At 43.4% G+C, this 20,872-nt stretch overlaps 1 protein-coding gene across 1 annotated transcript in view; it reads left to right on the plus strand.

Annotated features, from left to right (window-relative positions):
• LOC135945052 (neurotrimin-like) overlaps nucleotides 1-20,872 on the plus strand; it is a 94,392-nt gene that overhangs the window by 28,061 nt on the left and 45,459 nt on the right. Inside the window, exon 3 of the mRNA XM_065492437.1 lies at nucleotides 4,275-4,546. Within this exon, the coding sequence (XP_065348509.1) occupies nucleotides 4,275-4,546 (272 nt within the window). The remainder of the gene's footprint in view (nucleotides 1-4,274; nucleotides 4,547-20,872) is intronic.

Below are 20,872 nucleotides of genomic sequence, written 5' to 3' on the forward strand. Positions count from 1 at the left end.
TTTTTTGTGATCTCAATTTTTCCGATGCATTGCATGCCTGTTTGTTCCTATTAAAACAAACATGAGTAAATCAAATTCACGTAACAGACATAAAAAATAAATAATCCAAGAACCCTGTGTGGGGGAAACGGCGGTCTTTCTCAATGGGCCCATCTCTTGCAGCGTTTTATGTCCTATTAAACTCGTTCGGGATGTTCTTGGGGAACACACGATGATGGCTAAAATCCCTTTCTAACTCAAAGAAACCACTCCATAAAACCCAACTCCAATTTCAAATTCTTTAAAGTCTAAAAAATAGAGAAAAGCATAAGCAGAAAGCATTAAGTTATGTTGAGAAATATGTCACATTAAAAAACTTCAGAAAAAACATGGAGTAAATTTTTTGTTTGAATTAGTCGAGCTAAATTTTTATTTGACTCTCATTTACTTTTCTAAAATATGTATAAAGTTCCTTGTTGTCAAAATTATTCTTCTCCAGTCTGTTTATAATTTTATGAAAATAAAATTCCTCTCGTCGGATTTGTTTTTTCGGCGTTTCTGCTCCGAGCATTTCCTTGTTATGAATTTAGTGTTTAAAACATTTTTATATTTATAAATTTTTAGAAAAGAGACGAATAAAAAGTTCATCCCTATTAAACTCACTTTCCGGCTCAATTTTTTGCGCAATTACCGCTCCAAATATTTGCGAGAGAGCTCAAACAGGCGAAACAGGCATTTTTGATTGTGTGAACAGCACGGCTCCTGCATATTTTGCTCTCGAGGAGAGAAATGAAAAGCAAACAGCGATGAGGAGCGTGTTCTCGCTGCTGCCGCAAATTAAGTCATGCAGAAGAGTGCGCACCAAGGGGGTGAGGACTCCGACAGCTCCCATCGTGAATTCTGCAACATCAGCGGCGTCGACGCCTGACGTCTCTTCCGTGACTGAATGCCGGGACGGGGCGGGCGAATAGGCACGCTTTCAATTCGCACGTTTAATTTGCTGCGGGCCGCCACAAGAGGCGCTCGAAACGATTTTCCAGGGCTAGCACCCCCGAAGAAACGCAACACACGCGGAATAAACCAAATGCCGACCCACCAAACGCCACCGCGCCGCATTATTAGCGGTGGATTCGCACGTATCAGATGTGCGAGATTGTTTCTTCTCGCCCGTAGCACGAAAGGCTATCGCTGTGCAGCTCGCCCTGGCGGATGTGCGATGCAGATAGATGGTGCGCGGCTTGAATTGATGGTGAAGCCCACGCCGCGAATACTAATCAAAATTTGGCGTTGTCGCTACCACCGAGTGGGCGGAATGTGTGTCGGCTCTTTATCTGGCAAAAGAACGGCCCTTCTCTCTCTCTCTCTCTCTCTCTCTCTCTCTCTCTCTCTCTCTCTCTCTCTCTCTCTCTCTCTCTCTCTCTCTCTCTCTCTCTCTCTCTCTCTCTCTCTCTCTCTCTCTCTCTCTCTCTCTCTCTCTCTCTCTCTCTCTCTCTCTCTCTCTCTCTCTCTCTCTCTCTCTCTCTCTCTCTGCACCCCTATCGACAACTGCATTCTATCTGCATTCTATTTTATCTCCAACGTCCGGTTTTAAATTGAAAATAACTGGACGGCAGTAACGATAAATTCATTCCCAATCGAGTTGTGTGACCGCCGATTGGATCTCGCCATTCCAAATGCGACCATTCGGGCCGGACTAGAGCACAAAAGAGCCTTGATAAATAGGTTAAATACAGCATGATTGCACTAAAACACATATCCCGTCCCTCGCGTTGGCGAAAAAAATTGGATTGAAGCCTTAATTAAACTGCGTTCATAAAAATTAATTTGCAAGCTACTTCATTTCCACTGCACTGATTAAAATGAAAATAATCCTTGATTTTTGCAAGCTTACTTATATTAATTCTCGTGTAGATTCACAAAAATCTAAAGACTAACTTAAATCTTGGAAAACGACTTTTTAAGATGTGCCAGCATAAATGGATAACAAAATTTATTAAAAGTAATTAAGCGTGCGGTGTGTGTTTATATTTAAATACAAATAAGGGATTTGCTGATAGCAAAGAATTCAGGTTGTTATCACTAATGTTTATATGTTGCTATTAAAAGCTTTGGCTGCTGCTGGTAGGATTTTTTTTTATCTCTAGAAAACGAAGCAAAACTGTTTCATGAAGGAGCCGATTTTCGTTCAATCAGAAATATATTTTTTCTTCTTGTGAGCCTGATATTGAATACTCTCAGGCACCAACACAAATTTGATACTTAAATATGATATTAGAGGAAAATATCACAGGTTGGAAGCTTAATCTTCTGCAGAACCTCTTGAGTTTTTCATTCGTTTTCAATTATACACAAAATCTCCAATCGACGTTGACGGTGCTGACGAAAGTTTGCCTCGCTGAGAGGCGAGGCTCTCCTACCCACCCTTTATCACTCAACTTTTCTCCTTTCTTTACATTAATTTTTAGCCGTGGTTAAATCGCAAGGAGTTTCACCGCACAAGCCGTCCGAGGAAATTCGATCCGAATTTAGTAACCGCGTTGAGCTAAAATCGGTCCCACGAGACGCAAGTTGCAGACCGCATGCGGAGAAATTCGCGATATGCCGGCCAACTTAAAAGCCGCGTGCCACCAGGCCTCGGGTTCAGCTACAATAAAATCAAAGAGTCTGTCGCGCTTTTCAATTAAATTTCACCGCTGGCACTTGCCGCGGGTCATTCGGCCTACTTTTACGCGCAATTAAGAAAGTTCCATCAGCGAAACTTCTCCATTTGTCACTGCGTGTGGTTGCGCGTATGGTGGCGATTTTCGGGCTGAGAGCGGTCCGCTCGTTTTTTCTCATCATCTTTGAAAACTTATTGCGGGCCATAATGGAGAACGGCCGCTCTGGGTCGGCGTTGCGTCAGGCAATTTGGCCCCTTCGCCGCAGCCCCTGGCACTTCTTGCGCGTGTTTTGTGCGCACTTAAGGTCCCTCCATGCGGCGTGTCACTTTTTGCTGGTAATTGGATGCGAGCAAGGTCATTAGCAGTGGAGACGATGCAGCAAAATTAACCGACTCTAGCAGACCTTAAATATAGGGCATTGAGCTCTACAAAGGAATTATTGAAATAAAGTCTACATTTCTAATTTAGGGTTTATTTTATATATTGTAACAAAAATTATTGTTAATTTGAGTAATGAGTATTGGCATACACGTAAAATGAGAAAAATAATTCGAATTTTTTCATTATTCTTTAAAAATTCTTTCTCAAAACCCAAAAGCAGAGAGTGATCAGTTTCAACCTTTGGCTATGTATGGCGAAAACTTAAATTTTCACTATTCTGAAAATTTCTAGGCGTGTTTCATTCACTTAGATGATATTTTAGCCTTATACACAAAAAAAATAAAAGAGGCTGATTTTGACATAAGTGTATGAAATTAAATAATAAACTAAAAAATCACTAAAATTTGAAAAGCTCTGCTTTTTTCTGCATCTTTTCGTATAAAGTTTGATGCTCAAACTTCATAAGAACTCAAGATAATTTGTATTTTGGAAGCTTGAAGAGACTGATTTTTTACCAGATTTCAACCTGATTTTCCGGGAAAACTGCCTCACATTTTCCCGTCAAACTTGGTTGCTTCGGCACCACTGCTAAAAAAATAAATATGGTGCTCAACAAAAAATGGAAAAAAATTGCAGATGATATCACATCTCTATTGGAAACACCCTTTGCAGAGTAATACCAGGAATATTCGTTATACTCGTTATACTTTTTTATTAATGGAGTTGAAGTAAAAAAGCATATACAAGCGAGTTGAAATAGGTGGTATATAAACATACTACGTACCATTTGTGAGAGGCAAATAACATTAATTTCGAGATGACTGATTTTTGGTTGGCTCTGCGTAATTGGATAAAGCTAACGACAAAATGAACAATTACAAAACAAACAGGATTCGATGGAGATTGCGATCCATGCGTAACTGACAGCGTGTTCCCGGCTAATTTCAACCTCAAACACGCATAATTAAGATGGCCATTGGCCTGGAAAATTATCCCTTCCATCTGCGTGTGCTCTGGCGAAGAGGAAAAAATATGGGAAGCAATTAATTCGGTCAGAGATAGGCCGAGCAGAATTAGAAGCAGACCAGTTGACCGGCGCCGCCACTCACTTTACTTTCCCAAACTTGCTGCGGCCAGGCTCTCTCTCTAAACTTGGCAGCCAGCAAGCACTCAAGGCGGGCAGCTAACTAAGCAAATTAGCCGGCCGTGAGTCCACGGTGGAACAGTGCCTTTAATGAAACGCTCGTGTTGCAGGCGGTCAAGGGGCTCAGCAGCAGCAGCAGCAACAGCAGGCGGCGAACGGCAACGCGCCCAAGAGTTTTTGGTACGACTTCACGTCGCCCTTCACCGAGTCGTACGACGACCAGGAGGCGGCCGAGGCAAACACAGAGGAGTCACCGGGCGCGGAGGAAGTGACCACCGAGCCGCTGCCCTTCTTTGAAGACGTCGACTCCAGCAACGTCACCGCACAACTCGGCTCCACAGCCATTCTGCACTGCCGCGTCAACGACCTAAGGGAAAAAACGGTAGGATGATTTTTCTAATTAGGATTCCTCTTAACAGCACATATGCACTAATTTGAATTGCTTTTTTAAAAGTTCAGCTTGTATTTTTAATAGCTTAATAAACTACAAAAATGTTTCAAATGCTTTACTAACGGTGAAAACATCAAAGTCAAAAACCGTAGAGATATAACCAAAAATTTGGTCCCTTTTAATTGTATGTTTAATGTCAAATTTTTTCGGGGAGATGAATTAAGTGTATTATTCTCCAAGTTTACCAACTGTTTTAAGCAGGGAAAATTTTGCTTCTTTAAAAATGATTCAAATTTAACTGTTGGACTTGGACTGATTTAATATTTTAACTTTATATTTTGCTAGAAAAAAACAGCATCAATTCACACGCAACAATTTCTAAGCCTGCAAATTGTGCAATCCAGTTATACGTCATTAACATTTTCCTCGAAGGATACCTAGTCGTGCCAACTGATCCAAATAGAGATGAAAGACACAGGTCTGTGTGGATCTGCCTGGGGTGCACTTTGCACTTGTTAGAGCTAATTGAGTTTTAGTGGCGCAAGGTATAGTGGCATACATCACAGAATATCAAGGGTTTCACAGTTATAAGGTATCCGTGAAGGATGCTTGACTCACAGTAAATGATGTAAGAGCCGCAAAGGACGGGAGCACCTGTATTATTTTTTAATTACATGTTCAGCGAATGCGTAAAGCTTTGTTTCATTTGAGAACGAAATAATATCATTTCCTGAATTGTAATAGAAAAAGATATATTAAAAGAGCAATATTAGTCTGACTGTAGTTAGCAAGACTAAACCTAATTAACGACCTCATTGTACACTTCACAGTGTTTAATGTGTCATCATCAAAGCTTTGTTTCCCGTTTAGCTGTTTTTCATTTGAACTGTATATTTTTCTGATGTATGTCACATTTCATCACGTTTTCTGCGACTTTGCTTAAATTGCGCAACAAAATTCATGATGTGTTTCCCTTTGTGGCGTGCAGGATGCAGGACGGAAGAGTTTACATTTTTACCATCGCTAGATTAACTTTTACTGAGAAATGCGCTTGAGTCTCATGGAAAATACGAGTCACCGAGGTCATTTGTTGGATGCAGAACAATCCGAGTGTTGTGAGCAAGGCCAGCAAGCGCAATCCGCCTCCGGCTCGACTCCATTCCTCTGATAAACACCCTCTGCACACATGCACACCCTCTTTTCACTTTGGGCGGGCGAGCGAGCGAGCACTCGCAATTGAAACTCGTCGGGATGCAAATGACTGCGTCAATCGCGTTTCACCGACCGCTCGATCTCTTTCGCACTCGGCCGGCTGCTTTCAAGAGTTATTTACTCGGCGCGCGAACTGCGTTTTTTGATTCGCAAGCACCCCGCAGCCGACGGAGCCTCGCGGTAATCACGGACGACAGGTTCATATTCTCTGAGTGCTGCTCTTTTTGTTTTATATTTTGCGCTGCGCGCGCGAGGCGCCTCTCGCTCGCTCCCACTCGAGCGCGTGTATATATTTTTTATTTTAACGAGAGCAGCAGGACAGTGCAGGATTGCTGCTGCTGTTTGAATTTTGGACGTGCGCGCTGCTCTTTCGCCGGCTTGCAATTAGTGATGGCAGTAGCAGCGCGCTGGTTGCTTTCAAAGAGAATGAAAAAAACTGAGTGAAACGCGGGAGTGTGTCTGTATATTTATGTGCATGTATACGCTTGGTGTGTTTTGGTGAAAAATGTATGTTGATCAGAATGCAAATAGGAAAACACGTTTTTCCCTCAAGGGAGAACGAGCGAGAGGTTTGTTTATTCGGGGAAAATGACAACGTTCGCTACATTAGGTTGCTGGTGAATCACGTACTTGTACATAAGTTGGCCGAAATGGTTTTGCTATGTGCACGTTTGGCCAAAAGTTAATTAGCTAGCTTTTTCATCTCTGCAAACAGGTCAAAAGTCAGTGATTCAAAATTCAATAATTACGAGAGAGCCTTTTAATTACTCCTCTCTTTACAATTGTTAATGTGCTGCCTGTTTCATCAAACAAACTCGCTTTGTCCTGCACTGGTCCAACGTATCAAATAAAAAATATTGAAAATGACCTAAAGCCCTATTATGAGCCTCTAAATATCTTCGCACAATCTGTGCAGAGTTTTGTGTGTAATAAAAATACATAGCCCGTGTTGAGTGCGTAGTATTTTTAATTAATTTCTGGTCACGCAACGACAACAGAGTGCGGCTACCGCTCCGTCTATTCAGTTAACCCAATTACGAAGAGCCAAATTACAGTTCTGTACTATAAACATGTGAGGGCCTGCTGGTGCCCTTCGCTTAACAATATATGTTCATTTGCATCCCTACCGCACAGAGCAGACGTCCAGCCGTGCCGGCTGGCGGTTCTGAATTCCGGCCCGGCTGATTAGCCGAACTTGTTGAGCTAGACCAAAGTGGAATTATTCGCCGCTTGGCCTTTTGCTATTTATGTGGGAGCGTTTCGATTTTCGGCCCTGCGCTGTTTTTGCTTCCAACAACGGATCTTCATTAAAACTGCGGCCGAGCTGAAGAGCAAGAAACGCGCCTGAATTCATCGCCGGGAGAGCTTTTAGCAGGCCGCGTTGAATGCATCACGCTTCATTCGACTTCAATGCAGCGGAAGCGGAGGCGTTTTATTTAATTGAGTGCATATTAATGTCGGTACATTAACATGAAGCGAGCGGCACGGCGGTGCACAAAAAGCGCGCAGGCAATTCAGTTTCAACACATTCAGCCGCCGCTGGCGAGCACTGACGAACAGCAATTAATAGAACATTTTCCAACCAGTGCGCGAATTCGTCGCCTCAGCATGTTATATATGCCGCTTGTAATTGGATGACACGCTTTTTTTAGTTTCCAACCTTCAAATAACAATTTAACGTTGGTTGAAATTGAATGGCGACAGTTTGCGGCAGTGTAAAAGCTGCATAACACGGCTGCATTTGCAGGAAGTAGGTTAACAATTTTTCCTTTGCAGATTAAAAGATATTCGTGTTTACTCGTTCACCAGGAATGAGAGGAAATAAGCTCAACTAACAGCGAAATTTCAATGAAAGTTGAAACCACATTCACATCCATCTGCCTCTTAATTTCAGCTTTTCATTGCACATTGATGCATTTGACTAGGTGGAATCTGCAATATCATTTCAGTAGATACGTTCCTGCATTAACTGTAAGACGATTTTTAAACTAATGAGATGCGCATGTCAAGGAAGGAGAGATAACGAATAAAATATTTATGAACTCGAGAATTTCAGCTTTTCTCAGGTGTATATTCATTTATTCAAAACGAATTTCTTAACTATAAATAGGAGGTTTCAAGCAAAAACCTAAATTAGGTCTGGATCCTCGTCGTTTTTTGAGCCCCCAAGGAATCGGATCATTAAGCAGCACTGCTTCGCTGAGGCTGCAAATCGAAACGCCGCGCAGCGGGTAAATCAGTGGCACATGGAGCAGCTGAAACCCGATCGCCGCGTAATTAATCATCAAATGAACTGGAAAATCCAATAAAAGCAACTGGCGCTTTGTTTTTCAGGGCGCGCGCGGATCGTTTAACTCAAACATACATATATTGGCGGGCAGCGCAGCAGAGCAGGTTTTAATTGCCTCGGCCGCGTCATTTGCACACACGGGGAGGAGTAAATTTTCATTTTGTTTGCACGCACGCTGGCAGTCCGATTCGAACTTGCATTATTAACGGTGAAAGTAGGGTCGTTGTTGGTGTAATAAATTTCGCAGGCACATTTGCAAGCAACTATGCGCATGCAGCCAGAGAGAGAAAGAGCTACAAAATAATGCTAAAATATGTGCGCCCTCTGCGTTTTTTTGCACGTTCCAGCATAGTTGTGCGTCCGTACACATTTCAGTGCCGTCGCCAGTGCTTTGTTTTATTGCGAGCTGGCAAAGGAGATTGTGCGAAAACGCGAGCGCGGGGGCCTGGTCATCATTAAAAGGCGCTCAGGGCACCTTCTGCGACCCGCCGGTGGAATTCGCGAAATTCGGCGGCGAGCACTCGAGCGCGAGCGATGGATTCTGAATTTCTGGCTGATTTATGGGCGTTTTTCGCCCGGCCGAGAATGCAAATGACGTTTATGTTTGTGGAATATAAATTTTTATGGTCCCACTCGGAACAGCAGCAGCGCAGCTGAGATACTTTCGGAAAACACACACATTCACTGCAATTTCTTTGCTCACGGGAGCGAGGAGCTTTTGTGCGCGAGAAATTCAATTGCAGCTGGCTTCATTTCTCAATGCGCAATTGTTCTTTCTTCGGTGTAATTTAATTTGAAATGCAAATCAGCAGCAGACCAGGCTCTCGTTTTAATTTGATTCCGCGCTGAAATTGCCTCCAGCGCCACCCACGAGAAATAAATAGACTCCGTTCCGCTGCGAAACGAACGTTAATAATTTCATTCCGAACAGTGTATCTTGCAGCCAGTCAAAGTCAATCTATCGTTCATGCAAGAGAATTCCTTCCAACGCACTGCTCCCGGATATTACTTATTTGAAAGCCGAGCGAGCGAGCGGAACCTTCAAAAAGAGCCTTTCTTCCCTGCATTTAAATGTCGGGGGGGATATTAAAAAGTCGGCCTACGCGATTCCTCAGAGTGAGTGAAAGCAAATGACAAATGGGGGCCGACGCTCAGCAGTTAATGTCGAATAACTTCGCGCAACGATTAGAAGGTGTTTTTTTCTCTGCACGCTGTCGTCGCAACGTTTTCTTTCCTTCCGATTCTTTGTTTGTCCTTTACTCCGGAACCCATCTGCTGCCGACGCAGGAAATTCGCAAAAAGCGATCGCTCCGCAGCCAATCGGCGGGTCGGTCGGTCGCCTAAACAAAAACAGACCCAAAAAAGCACTTCAAATGGAGAACGAACCGAGTTGGAGCCGGGGAACGAGCAAAAGCGGGAAAGCGCAACGCTTCATAAATCATTTCGCAGTTAAGTCAGCAGTGAAACGAGATATCCGCAAATTCCCTCTGATACTGTCCAACCGCCGGCATTTTTCGCGTCCCCGGCCATGTGATATGTACAAGTGAATGAGCAGGTAAACCGGTAAATCATCCATTCAGAAGATTTCGCACGTGAATTAAACATCAACGGTGGGCTTGTAGGATATTGATGCTGTGTAAATATAAATAAAAATGGTGATTTAATGAGGAAAACATGATTTTCTCCTTGCTGAATGTACCGTATGAAGTCTCAATTTACTTTGATGCATCACAACTTGCACAGCTTGCCTCTAGACAAGTTAAACGAAGCTATTAGAAGGATTAATATCTATTTTTTTACCTTTGATAATAAAACTAGAGACACTATAATTATTTACTTTTTTACTAAACACAAAATATTCTGCATCATTTCATTTTTTTCACGTCATAACGTAAATATCATTTTTCTCCCTTCACACCTAATTTCTCATATCTCTGTACAAAATTTCCTGGTGCCTCTTTTAGCGTGCTTATATTTTGATTATAATTACGCACGCACGCAGCCGGAACGAAAAATTCAGCAGCGCGAAGGTGGGAGAACTTTTATGCAGCGGCGAAATGAAGTCATTAATTATTCGTGGTTGCCGACTGTTAAAAAGTTTCATGCGCCGAGAATTTCATAGGATAGAGAAGGGAGTGAAAAGCGTGTTGAAAAGCACCAGCTTTCATTTTTAATTAGCGCCGTGCGCCGCCACTAATTACGATTTAATACGAATCGCGTGCAAAATTTGATACTGCTCAACGCCTACAACTAAACGACTGCTGAAACGACTACTCCGCTAGTAAAATGGACAACATGATACTCCTATAAGCTTTAAATGTAGTAAAATTTTGATGAGAATAAACAATTATCATTGAAAATGAGTTTAATTTTGATAATTTTTCTAAAAATTATTCGTGTTTCGATGGGGTGAAAGTTGAAAGGTTGTAGCATTAAGGTAATGAACTAATGATTCTTCTTCGATTAAGAGTTTTAGTAAAATATATCCTGATTTGTGATCTAAGTCTGTTTAAAAAACAGAATAATGCTGAGTTGCTGTTTTAATCAAAGATTTGCCCAAACATTTTCTGGTGTGGAACGCAGCACGCGTCTGCTGATGACAGTTCTTAGAGAGAGAGAGGCGGCGTTTGTATGTGCTCACTCACTGGATTGAGCGGCCCGAAATTAACCAGCGTAGCAAACTAGCAAATAATGCTGGTTTGGAAAGCGGTTTTGCACAAAAGACACAGAGAATTCACAGCAAACGTTGAAACCAAATTTGCTGCCGTCATCTCCTCAAAACAAACATGAGAGAACAACATGCCCGAAATGAGGCATTATTGCACGTGGCGGCGACAGACGCATCGTTTCGGGGAAGCAACCAAACAACTAATTGGCAAGCGTTCTCTCCGCGACATGGTGTCGTTTTAATTAAAACAAATTTATGCACTGCACGCTGATATAAATTTCGTTGTTAGTATGCTAATTCCGCGGGTGAAATAATGCATTTGCTGCACGCCCTTGGTCGCAGAGTTTGTTGTTGGTTGCAAGTTGTGCGCAGTTTAGCAGATGCACCGTCGCGCGCTGCAGTTGCTTTTTAATTTCGCTCAGCGCGCAGCCCGCACACAAATAACTCGGTTGCTGCTTATAATTTATTCACAGGCCTGCTATAAATTACAATCAAGCCAGAGATTTAGTGCAGATTAGACTTAGCCAGACACACTCAACCGTTGCAGCCTGCACTTAACGAGCACTTCTTGCTTTATTCCACTTAATGCCTGCCAATTTCTTCTTCTTCAACTGCTAGGACTTAATATGCTCACCACCACCACCACCACCACACTCAGTTCTATGGACACGCAGAAAAGAAAAAAATAAACGCGTCCTTCGACAATTCTTCGAGAAGAAACATTTTACAAATTTTCCCCAAATCTAAACAAATTTTATCAATTTTGTAGCTTCGGTGAAGAATTGTTAAAAGTGGACGTCCAAATTACATTTTTTTTCGCCAGTAAAAACTGAGGCGGCCATCCACTATTGATTTGGTGTGGCTCAAGTTTAGAGTTAACTCAGGTACTTAAACGTCAACGTACATTAATCCAATTACGTTACAAATCAAAATAATATGTGAAGCGATAATTTAAACTATAAGAAAATTAAATGCGATGCATTCAGTCAATATGAATGCAGAGTTAATCAATCAACTTGTCAAGTTCAGTTTAATCTGCTCTAAATGCCAAGTCAAACCTTTCATTTTGTAATAATATTCATAATAATTATGGAATTAATGGTACGCTAAAGGCGTGCCAATTAAATTAATATATAGTTGAACTAAAGTCTTCATCTTACAATTAATATCGCTGTTCTCTATTACTAATTTTCTTCAAATTTCAATTTAATAATTCTATGCCACATCATTAAACAAATTAATGGATGATTTTCCGTGTACCCACTGAGGAAAATCCGGAATAAGATAATCTCTGACTGCTACCGTTGTTGTAAATCACAATTACTTGCCTGTTTAATCGTATTTGTGTTTGTTAAACTACGTACTTCCTCAATCGTTCAAATCTGCTTTCAGCAAACAGCTTTTGATGAATTCTGATTGTTTTGGCTTTGAAATTTGACAACCGTGGAGCCTGGTTTAACTAGCCATTTCCCCTGATATTGCCGAGACCGCGTGATAAATATAAGCGAAGCGGCTAGTTAAATTTTCATGCAAATCAAGGTGAAGGAAGCCTAGCCTACCTTTTTAATCAAGTTTGCACTGCCGAGCATAAATTATGCATGTGAAGGGATGTGCAAATAAATACGCAAAATGAACTTTTCGCACGCACTTGCCTCCGTTTGCATACACACCCGGCTCAAGCCAAGAATTTCCATGCGAGCGTGTTCCGTCAGACGCAACTTCTGCTCCGTTGCCTACTGTAATTTAAATAACAAATTTTAATTCGCCCAGCTGACATTCTGGACAGAGAGAAAGAGAATCGTCAGAAGTTGGCAGCCTTATGAAAAATTCAGCCGGCGAACCAACTTTTGTCCTCCGGTGTTGGCACTTTGCAGAAGCAAAGTTTGCTTGCGTGTGTATTTTGTTTCTCAGATACTTTTTGGCAGCGCAGCCCGAGTAGTTGCAGTCGTGTGTTAACTACATAGCTGGACCACGGGTCGCTGAATAGAGCCAGGCACCATCAACTTTTGTAATTAAACATTTGGGCACACACAAAGAAGTTTGCCAGCTTGTTTGCTTGAAAAATAGACCCACTCGGTGTTTGCTCGTGAGCGGCGAATTTATCAGCAGATTCAGCAGACATATTTTATGTGTGGAGCGGACCTCGTGCAATGAATGGCAAAGTTTCACTTGTTATTGACTTAGTGTACAAATTTCTTTGTTGACTTTATCGAACACAACGTGAAAATAAATCTCGTTTGAGCGTTCCAGGTTGACTAATTAGTGCAAATGATTGGCATTTAAAGATTTATTTTATTGAAGCTGCTTATTAAAACCCACACGTTTATTTCCATGATCTCTATTCACAAACGTGACGCTATCATTATGTACACGTGATCTCTCCTTTTAATAAACATTCTCAGCTCAAGGAATAATTAAACTGTCTTAAGAGAGAAGCTCGTGCAGTTATAATTGGCTCTGACTGAATCGTGCATCACTTAATTAATTAATTCCACGTAATTATGCTGTGCGACAGCGCTACACAATAAGCCTGCCTGCTTGCTGCGCGTCTCGGAGCTCCTCTCTTTGCATCCATTCACTCGCTTGCATGCACATCATTCAACAAAGTGCCGCCGCTTGCAACTCCGCTCGTTTGCATTCGGAAGTCTTCACCCTTGATAGTTGCATGCACAGTTCAGGGGCGTGTGCATGGAGAACCTTTCCTTGCCACTGTGTTGTGAGGCTGAAGAATTACTTAAAAATAAAATCATGAGAACTATTCTTTAAAGGTTTCCGTAAGCCGATTTTACTTGACTCCTCGACTTCAACAAAGTTAGTTTATTAATTAAACTTTGAAAAAAATAAAAAATACACGCTTTTTCAAATTGTCCCCCTTTCTTTGATTCAGTCACAGCCTACAACTTTAATTATTTTCCTTCTTTTATCTTGGTGGTGAAGGAACTGTTCTGTTAAAATGCGTAAATTAATTAATTTTGCGCTTCCTAGAGAGGACTAGTGGTGACAATATTTTCCCATAATTGTATATAGGTACTCAGCATCGAAATGCAGTAATCGTTTTTCACGACCGGTGAGGTAAATTACGCTACAGAACAATGCAATGCTATAGTAAGGCCTGAGGGGCCGAAATAGCCGTCCCATACGGAACGAACGTGCTTGTAATTTTTTGCCTTGTATATTTTCAGCCATTTTAAATTTTTGGTTTACTAACGTACTATGCTGGAATTCAGAGAGAGATATTAATTTAATTAAAAATAGCTCTTCCTCGCAAGTGAGTTAAAGCTTAAACACACGCATTCCTCTCGCGCTTCAAAAACAGAGGCGAAATTGAAAGCAGCTGAAAGCGCTCGCTCGCGAGTAATGTGCTTAGCAGTCCAATCTACTCTCAAATCTGATGGGTCGGCGTCAATAGTGCGCGTGCAAAAGCCTATTACTTAGGCAACAGTGTCGTCCTCGAGAGATAACCGTGCATGCGGATCATCATCATCCAATATTGCATCTCATGAAACATTACCGTAATCGGGCGCCCATCTGAACAGCTAGATATTGTAATGAAAGTAGCTTGTCTCGTCCAACATACGATTCCGCCACTGCAGAGGTACTCCACGGCAGGCGTGTTTGCAAGGAAAATGCTCTCACACACACACACAAGAAGTATACGTATAATCATTTATGTATGCGCGGCAAGCTTCGTGTTCGTCTCGCGGAAAGAGTTGGAGCCCCGCAGGGGTGCAAAATATCGCGCCTCCGCTCTTCTGCATCATCTCGTGCGATTTTATTATTATTGTGTTCTTGTCTTTGCGCGCCAGGCAGAGTAAATAAGCCTCCTCTCGACGCTTATTCATTCATTATGCATGGGAAAGGCAGCGCAAGAAAATTCATTCCGCTATGCTAATAAAGTCATCAGCCGGCTGTTTTGATAATAACAAGCAAAAGAGCTCTTTCACGTGCACGCCGCTCCTCCTAGCTACTTTCGCATGCATTCGCTTCTTTTTGCCCCAGCTCTCTCTCTCCCGTCGCCGCAATTCTTGAGCCGCAAACTCGTAATCCGATCTGTTTCGCCAGATTTGTAAATTAGACAGTAAACTCACTCTCGTCGCCTGGAATTTATGCTCCAGAGTTAGCCGGGCCAGCGGTACGTGTCTAGCTCGCCCGGATTCACCGAATTAACTTAAGCTGCTGCACGGGATTAGTTTTGCAGCGCAGTTATTGCGTTGTAAATGGCAAAAACGTCGCGCTTGGGACCACGGTCTGCTAGCCGCGCCGCCGCTGCCGCGTTGTTGATTCAATTAATTTTTAATACGGCTCTCGATGATTCACGCCCAATGGTGCATGTGGTCGACCAGCAATTAGTACTATGAATGAACACTCACCATTGTTTTGCAACGCTGCTCCAACCACTTTATGTATATTAATATCGTGATCGCTTCCATTGCTCCGTTTTGCTTATCGAACACCGTATTCATTTGTACTTCGTTAGGCGCTTCAGTCTCCATACTACCACGATCAGCAATACGTATTTGCTGAAGAGCAAATTGATATATATTTGATTCATGATATCATATCAGAATATCATATGATTTCGCTATATATGTCAATAAATTATTATTTTACTACACCGGACTACACAGAGAAAGATTTTGTTTTGACATGAAAGTTTTTAACTTTGGAATCTAATCTCAATTAGAGCTTTTCAATAAGTTGCATAATTATAAAGAGTTAAGTTATTTGAGACAGTTATTATTATTATATAACTCATTGTGATCTGCAAATGGCTATCTAACACAACGTCTTCCAAAACCCTCTAATGTTCATAACTTGTGCCAGGAGGACAAGAAATTCCAAATTTGCATGAAAATGAAATTTTGGACATCATTTCTAGCTGTCAAAGCAGCTTGTGTTACTAACCAATAGGTTGAATTCATCATCAGAACTGGACTGACGATTTTCTTGAGCGCTCCAGCCTTGCCGGAGGCAATTATTACACTGGCAACAGCAAAGAGGTTCATTTGAGCAAAACTTGTGCAGAGAAAGCCGCATTTTGTCCTGATTAAAACACTTTCCGTCTCTTTCCTCTGGAAGGAATTGTTCTGCGCAAGGGCAGCGCAATTTTTCCAGCATTAACGCGCGGCAGCAGTGGCGAGAATAAATTGTGCTCGCCATTAGACTCACTTCAAGAGCCCCAGCTCTCTTATTGTTGTTTTTGCCGGCAAAATAAGAAAGAAGGAGCGACAAGATCAAAAAATAAAAGCTCCCGCACACAAACACTCACTTTTTCCTGCTGCAGGCCGAGACAAAAACTCCCTCCGGAGACAAGGTCGGCACGGGAAGGAGACCATTATATTTTGCCAACTGTATAGCTGCTTATTTCACCGAGTGAGGACGCGTCTAGCGAACGAGAATTTATTTTGCGGTGCGGCAGCTACAGCAGCAGCGGCAGTTTCGATGCTAACTCGTGCCGAAATGCAAATTTTTCAACCCACGCCGGCAGTTGCGAGTTTGCTGGGGATTATTTATCCGCGGAAAACACATTTCGGCTAATCTCTGTCAGCACGCGTCTTGTTGTTCTCATAATCTCCTGCGAACGGATTCGGCTCGCACGCAGTGTATCGCCCCACGTGCTTGCATTTGCACACTCACCCACATTCTGTCACCCACGGCCAACAACTGTGTCTAACAACTGCCAGGAGACACACATTGCGTGAACACCCGCAGCTACACACCCAGCGACAAAGTTGCCGCGCGCAAAACCTCTTCCTTTTCTCTCGCTCTCGTCGACCTGACGCGGCGATTCGCCAACTTTTCTCATATCGTGACACTTCATATTTTTGCTCCTTGCTCTCCCCGTATCAGCTATTTTTACGAAGACGGAACGTTTCCATTGTGGCAATGATAGCGTACCGAGCGGGGAGAGCGCTTCTCAATGAAAACAAGGACTGAGTGGACTTTGGGGAACAATATTGATGAAGTCGTCGAACCGAGTTTCCTCCTGCTGACGTGAGATATCAGAAGAAAAACACTCTCAACGCTCTCATGTTTATTTGGAGATACGGCCATGGCAAGTGAATATCATCCTGCTGACAGTGATTTTGCAGCGTGTACGAAAAAGGTTCCTCTGCAGACGCGCTCGAAATTTTCTTACTCTTTCTCCATTTAACAATACAAAGAGCTATATACTGGACAAAAACTTCATTTTACGGTCATTTATCTCACGCAAGCCTTCCGAAAAAGCAGACACAGTGATATATTATCGCTGTAGCAACGTTACAGAGTCGTAATGCCCGCGCGCGCGCGCGTGTGTATGTATATTGAGGGCCTTGTGTCGTACAATACGTGCATGTGATAATCTTCCGACATTCTTGCTATCGCCACGCTATCCTGCTGTTTTTTCCTGACACGGGCTGTATGTGACAGATTTATGTCGCGTGGAGATAATTGCACCGAGATATGGATTCGGCGGCACACTCGCGCGGTTGTGACTCTCTCGGGACGACAACTGGGCCCCGAGCCTCGAATTTGGAAGGAAGACTGGTGATTCCCATGCAGCTTGTGACTCGGTGATAAGGAGGAAAGTGGCTTCGGAACGCGGAGAAGTACACCAGCGTGCCCGCCTGAGTAATACACACTGCACGGCAGAGATAATTTTCCGCGATGGCCCACGCGCTGCTCCGTAATTTATTCGCGAGACGCACTTTGCACTCAGTCAGTTGGCGCCTCTCCGGTGTAATCTCGGAACTGGGAAGCGCCGTTACATTTTTAGCAGCGAAAGTTCATTTCATAAATTAGCATGTGTGCCTGGGCAGAGTGGAGAATCCGCTTTCGCGGCCGATTGCCAGGAAAATTCCTCTCGCGGCTGGAATCGATAAATTTAAACCACATTAAACAAATGCCAGCGTGAGGCCACACCGCACCGCTCGTAAAAAAAAGGAGGAATTCTCTGTGCTGGTCGACTAGTCTGGTTGGATGACCTTTTTAATCTCATCTTGGCGCCGTGGAAAAGGTGCGCGTTTCGCACCAGTGCGCGGGAAAATTAAACACATGCACTTGAGGCACTTAAAAAAGGTTTGCGAGTTGAAAAACGCGCGCGGTGTCGCAAATGCAAATTTAAATCCGGAAAATGAGAAGTGGAGAGAGAGAAAGAGAGAGAGAGAGAGCTGTGGAGTATGCACGGAGTTATTTACTGTGCGCGTCCCTTTATGGCAATTTTCGCACTCGTTCTTTCATTTGCTTGGCTGCTTTTTATTACAATTTTGCATACAACGGAAAGGTTAATTTCAAAGTCCTGAAACATTTAGGCCTTTGAGAATGTTCAAACACGAGAGTCTAAAAAGTTTCATTAATCTTTAAGTTTCCTACATTTATTCTTTAGTTTCGTTCTTTTGCGCACGTACGCATCAGCGAAAAATGCTTGAAAATGTTTTCTTATTCTGAGCGAAAATTGTACAGTCACAAGTATAAGTCAAAACGAGGCAAACTTGGATATTTCCATTAAATTCTTTTCTTCTCTGGCCGGAGTTGTCATTTTTTTCTATTGGAAGCTCTCATGGAGGAACAGAGTTCTCCGAAAAGAATTTAAGACGGGCTTAAGTATTCGCAATAAACATTAAAGCGTGCAACAAGCACGCAAAAAATGCGGTGAAGACTCTGGGGTGCAGTGCCCTTGACAAAGGCAGTAAAATTCGGCAGTTTGGTGAAAGCGCGGGACGGCGGCATTTGAATGCGAAATAAACTCGGTAGCGCGGCGCATAATGCCTGCCGCGGAGATCTATTGTGCAAAACAAGTTAGACGCGCGCTGTGGGCACGGGGCGAAAGAGTTAGGAGACGCCAAACAGCGCTGCTCGCCTTCCTCTCGGCCAAAGGGGGAAGAATAATGGCGTACATTTAACACAAAGACTCGCTCGCTCACGTTCCGTGGTGAACCAATAATACACCCCGTGAGAGTAGACATTATTAACACAAATTAAACGTGGTTAAGCATTTCAGGCGCGTCGGCCTTTCTTTTGCTCCCTTTATTTGCCGCCGCCGCCGCTGCTGCTGCTGCTGCTGCTGCTGCTGCTGCTGCTGCTGGCTGGGGCCGGAATTCGCGCACGTCCTCTGAAGCTATTTTATAACTAACAAAACTGCCAAGCCGCCGTCGCCGTTTAAATGTATTATGCAACTCGCAACAGTGGTGGCGGCGGCGCTTGTCAGGACCCTCTTCCTTCAGGGCTGGCCCCGTTCCCCAAATTGCCGCTTCGCCTAATGGGAGGCTCAGTCCGAAATTTGACCGTAATTTTTTCCTGCAGCATCTGGAAATTCATTACGGGTGGTGACGCAATTTTTATCTGCCGCCACCGACGCACGCAGTAAATAAAACTTCTCCCCGGTGAATTTTTGGCTGGCCCTGAAGCGTCGAAACTTTGCAGACGTCAAATAATAACTATCCTCCATCGTTCGCGATTTCCTGGCTGCGCTCCAGGGCAAGAAAAATCTCTGTTTTGCATAGTGACGATTTTACCCGAGTAACGAGAGCCACTTTTTGCTTAATTTAGCCCACTTTGCGCACGCCCCATTAAAGGAGGTCGGCTGCCAGAAGCGCCCCAGGACGTCGCACTTTCTTTGTGGCTAACTCTCAACATGTGTGCGCGTGGTTAGCGAACACAAACAATTAAGTTTTTCAACGAGTAAAGCAGCAGCAGCAGCAGCAGCAGCTTTGTTGTCTCTGCACCGCCGTCGCCCAGAAGACATTTCATGCCGCACTTAACTAATCTTTGTTCTCGTGCGTCGTGCGAGCGAAGCTTGATTAATTGATGAACTCAATCAACGCAGCGCCGCTTTTACGTCAATGCGGTGACTGGTCGGAATTTCCAAGGCGCTCGCCACACGCCAATTAATTAGGTTCGCGCAGTTTTGCCGTGCTACTACAACAGAATCCTAAATTTCAATTAAGTTCGAGATTAATTGAGTCGGAAGGGGCGCAACAGGACCGATTGGAGACCAATTGTCAAGAGAACCCGCTAATGTTTGATGATGAACTAATTCTTGCTTGTTTGTGATGAATTAACCATAGCATCTACTCCACATGTTGATGGGAGGACAAAAAGCATGCCTGGTGGCTTCACACATAGACAAGGCCTGATTCTATCCGACAGGAAGGCCGTCAGACGCGCCCCTTTCAATTTGGAAGGCCGCCGCCCTCTCAACTCAAACATTCAGCACGAGCACTTTGATGCGCTTGCGAAACGGTTGGATTTTGCTGCTGAGCTAGAGTTTGATCTCGAGTATGTTTGGTTGTTTGATGTCCTGTACCGCACGATTCAGCCTTAGGGAAATGTTTTCAAAAAATTGAACTGCTATTCCCCGTGGTCTGCGTTTTAAAACCACTTTCCTAAAACGAAAATCAAATATTTAGCTTCTGTTGTTTAAACTTTTTAGGCCTGACATTTTGCCAATTCCCATCACAAATACCCCCTCTGTTGTGCATAATTAATTCTAAATTCTACCCAAATGGAGCCTCCGCAGAAAAAAATATCAAGGAAAAACGCGCATGTTGCTTAGTCAGCCGAGAGAGAAACTGTTAAAGAAGAGGCAAAATTAAAAGCTCTTTATGCCGGAATATCCGGCGTTTATTTTTCCTCTTCCCCATGCCATGCTCCCCGAACGCAGAGAGCCGTGGTTACTTTGAACGCATTAAAAGTTTTTTTCATCCCACCTCTCTCATTATAAATTCAGCGCTCGCCGGCGGCACTACTTTCTTCTTTCACTCAAGACAAACACCGCAGGCGAGCAGGCCGGCCTCGTGCGTGCGTGCCATGGCGTGCGATATCAATTTTGCGCAGCTTACACGCGTCATCTTACGCCGGCTAACCGCCATTCACGGAGGTTATTGCACCATAAAGCCGAAACGGCTGGCTGCGATGCAAAAGGATCAGCGCCTGTCATCATTATTGATGGCCAGATTGTCCGTCGGACAACAATGGCTTTCCCCAGACGGCTGCAATTTATGGAAGTACTTGTAGCGCGGGCCACATTTGCGTCGCCTCTATCTGATTTCCGCGTGCTGCTGCGCTGAGCCTCTCCGCTTGCGCTTATCGCTGCGAGCTGTCAAACCTCATTAACCTAAATCTGCACGGCAAGAATGCACTGCGCTGCCTTCTGAAGGGAAAGCAC

Source organism: Cloeon dipterum, chromosome X (assembly GCF_949628265.1).
Source record: "Cloeon dipterum chromosome X, ieCloDipt1.1, whole genome shotgun sequence".
Lineage (NCBI taxonomy): Eukaryota > Metazoa > Arthropoda > Insecta > Ephemeroptera > Baetidae > Cloeon > Cloeon dipterum.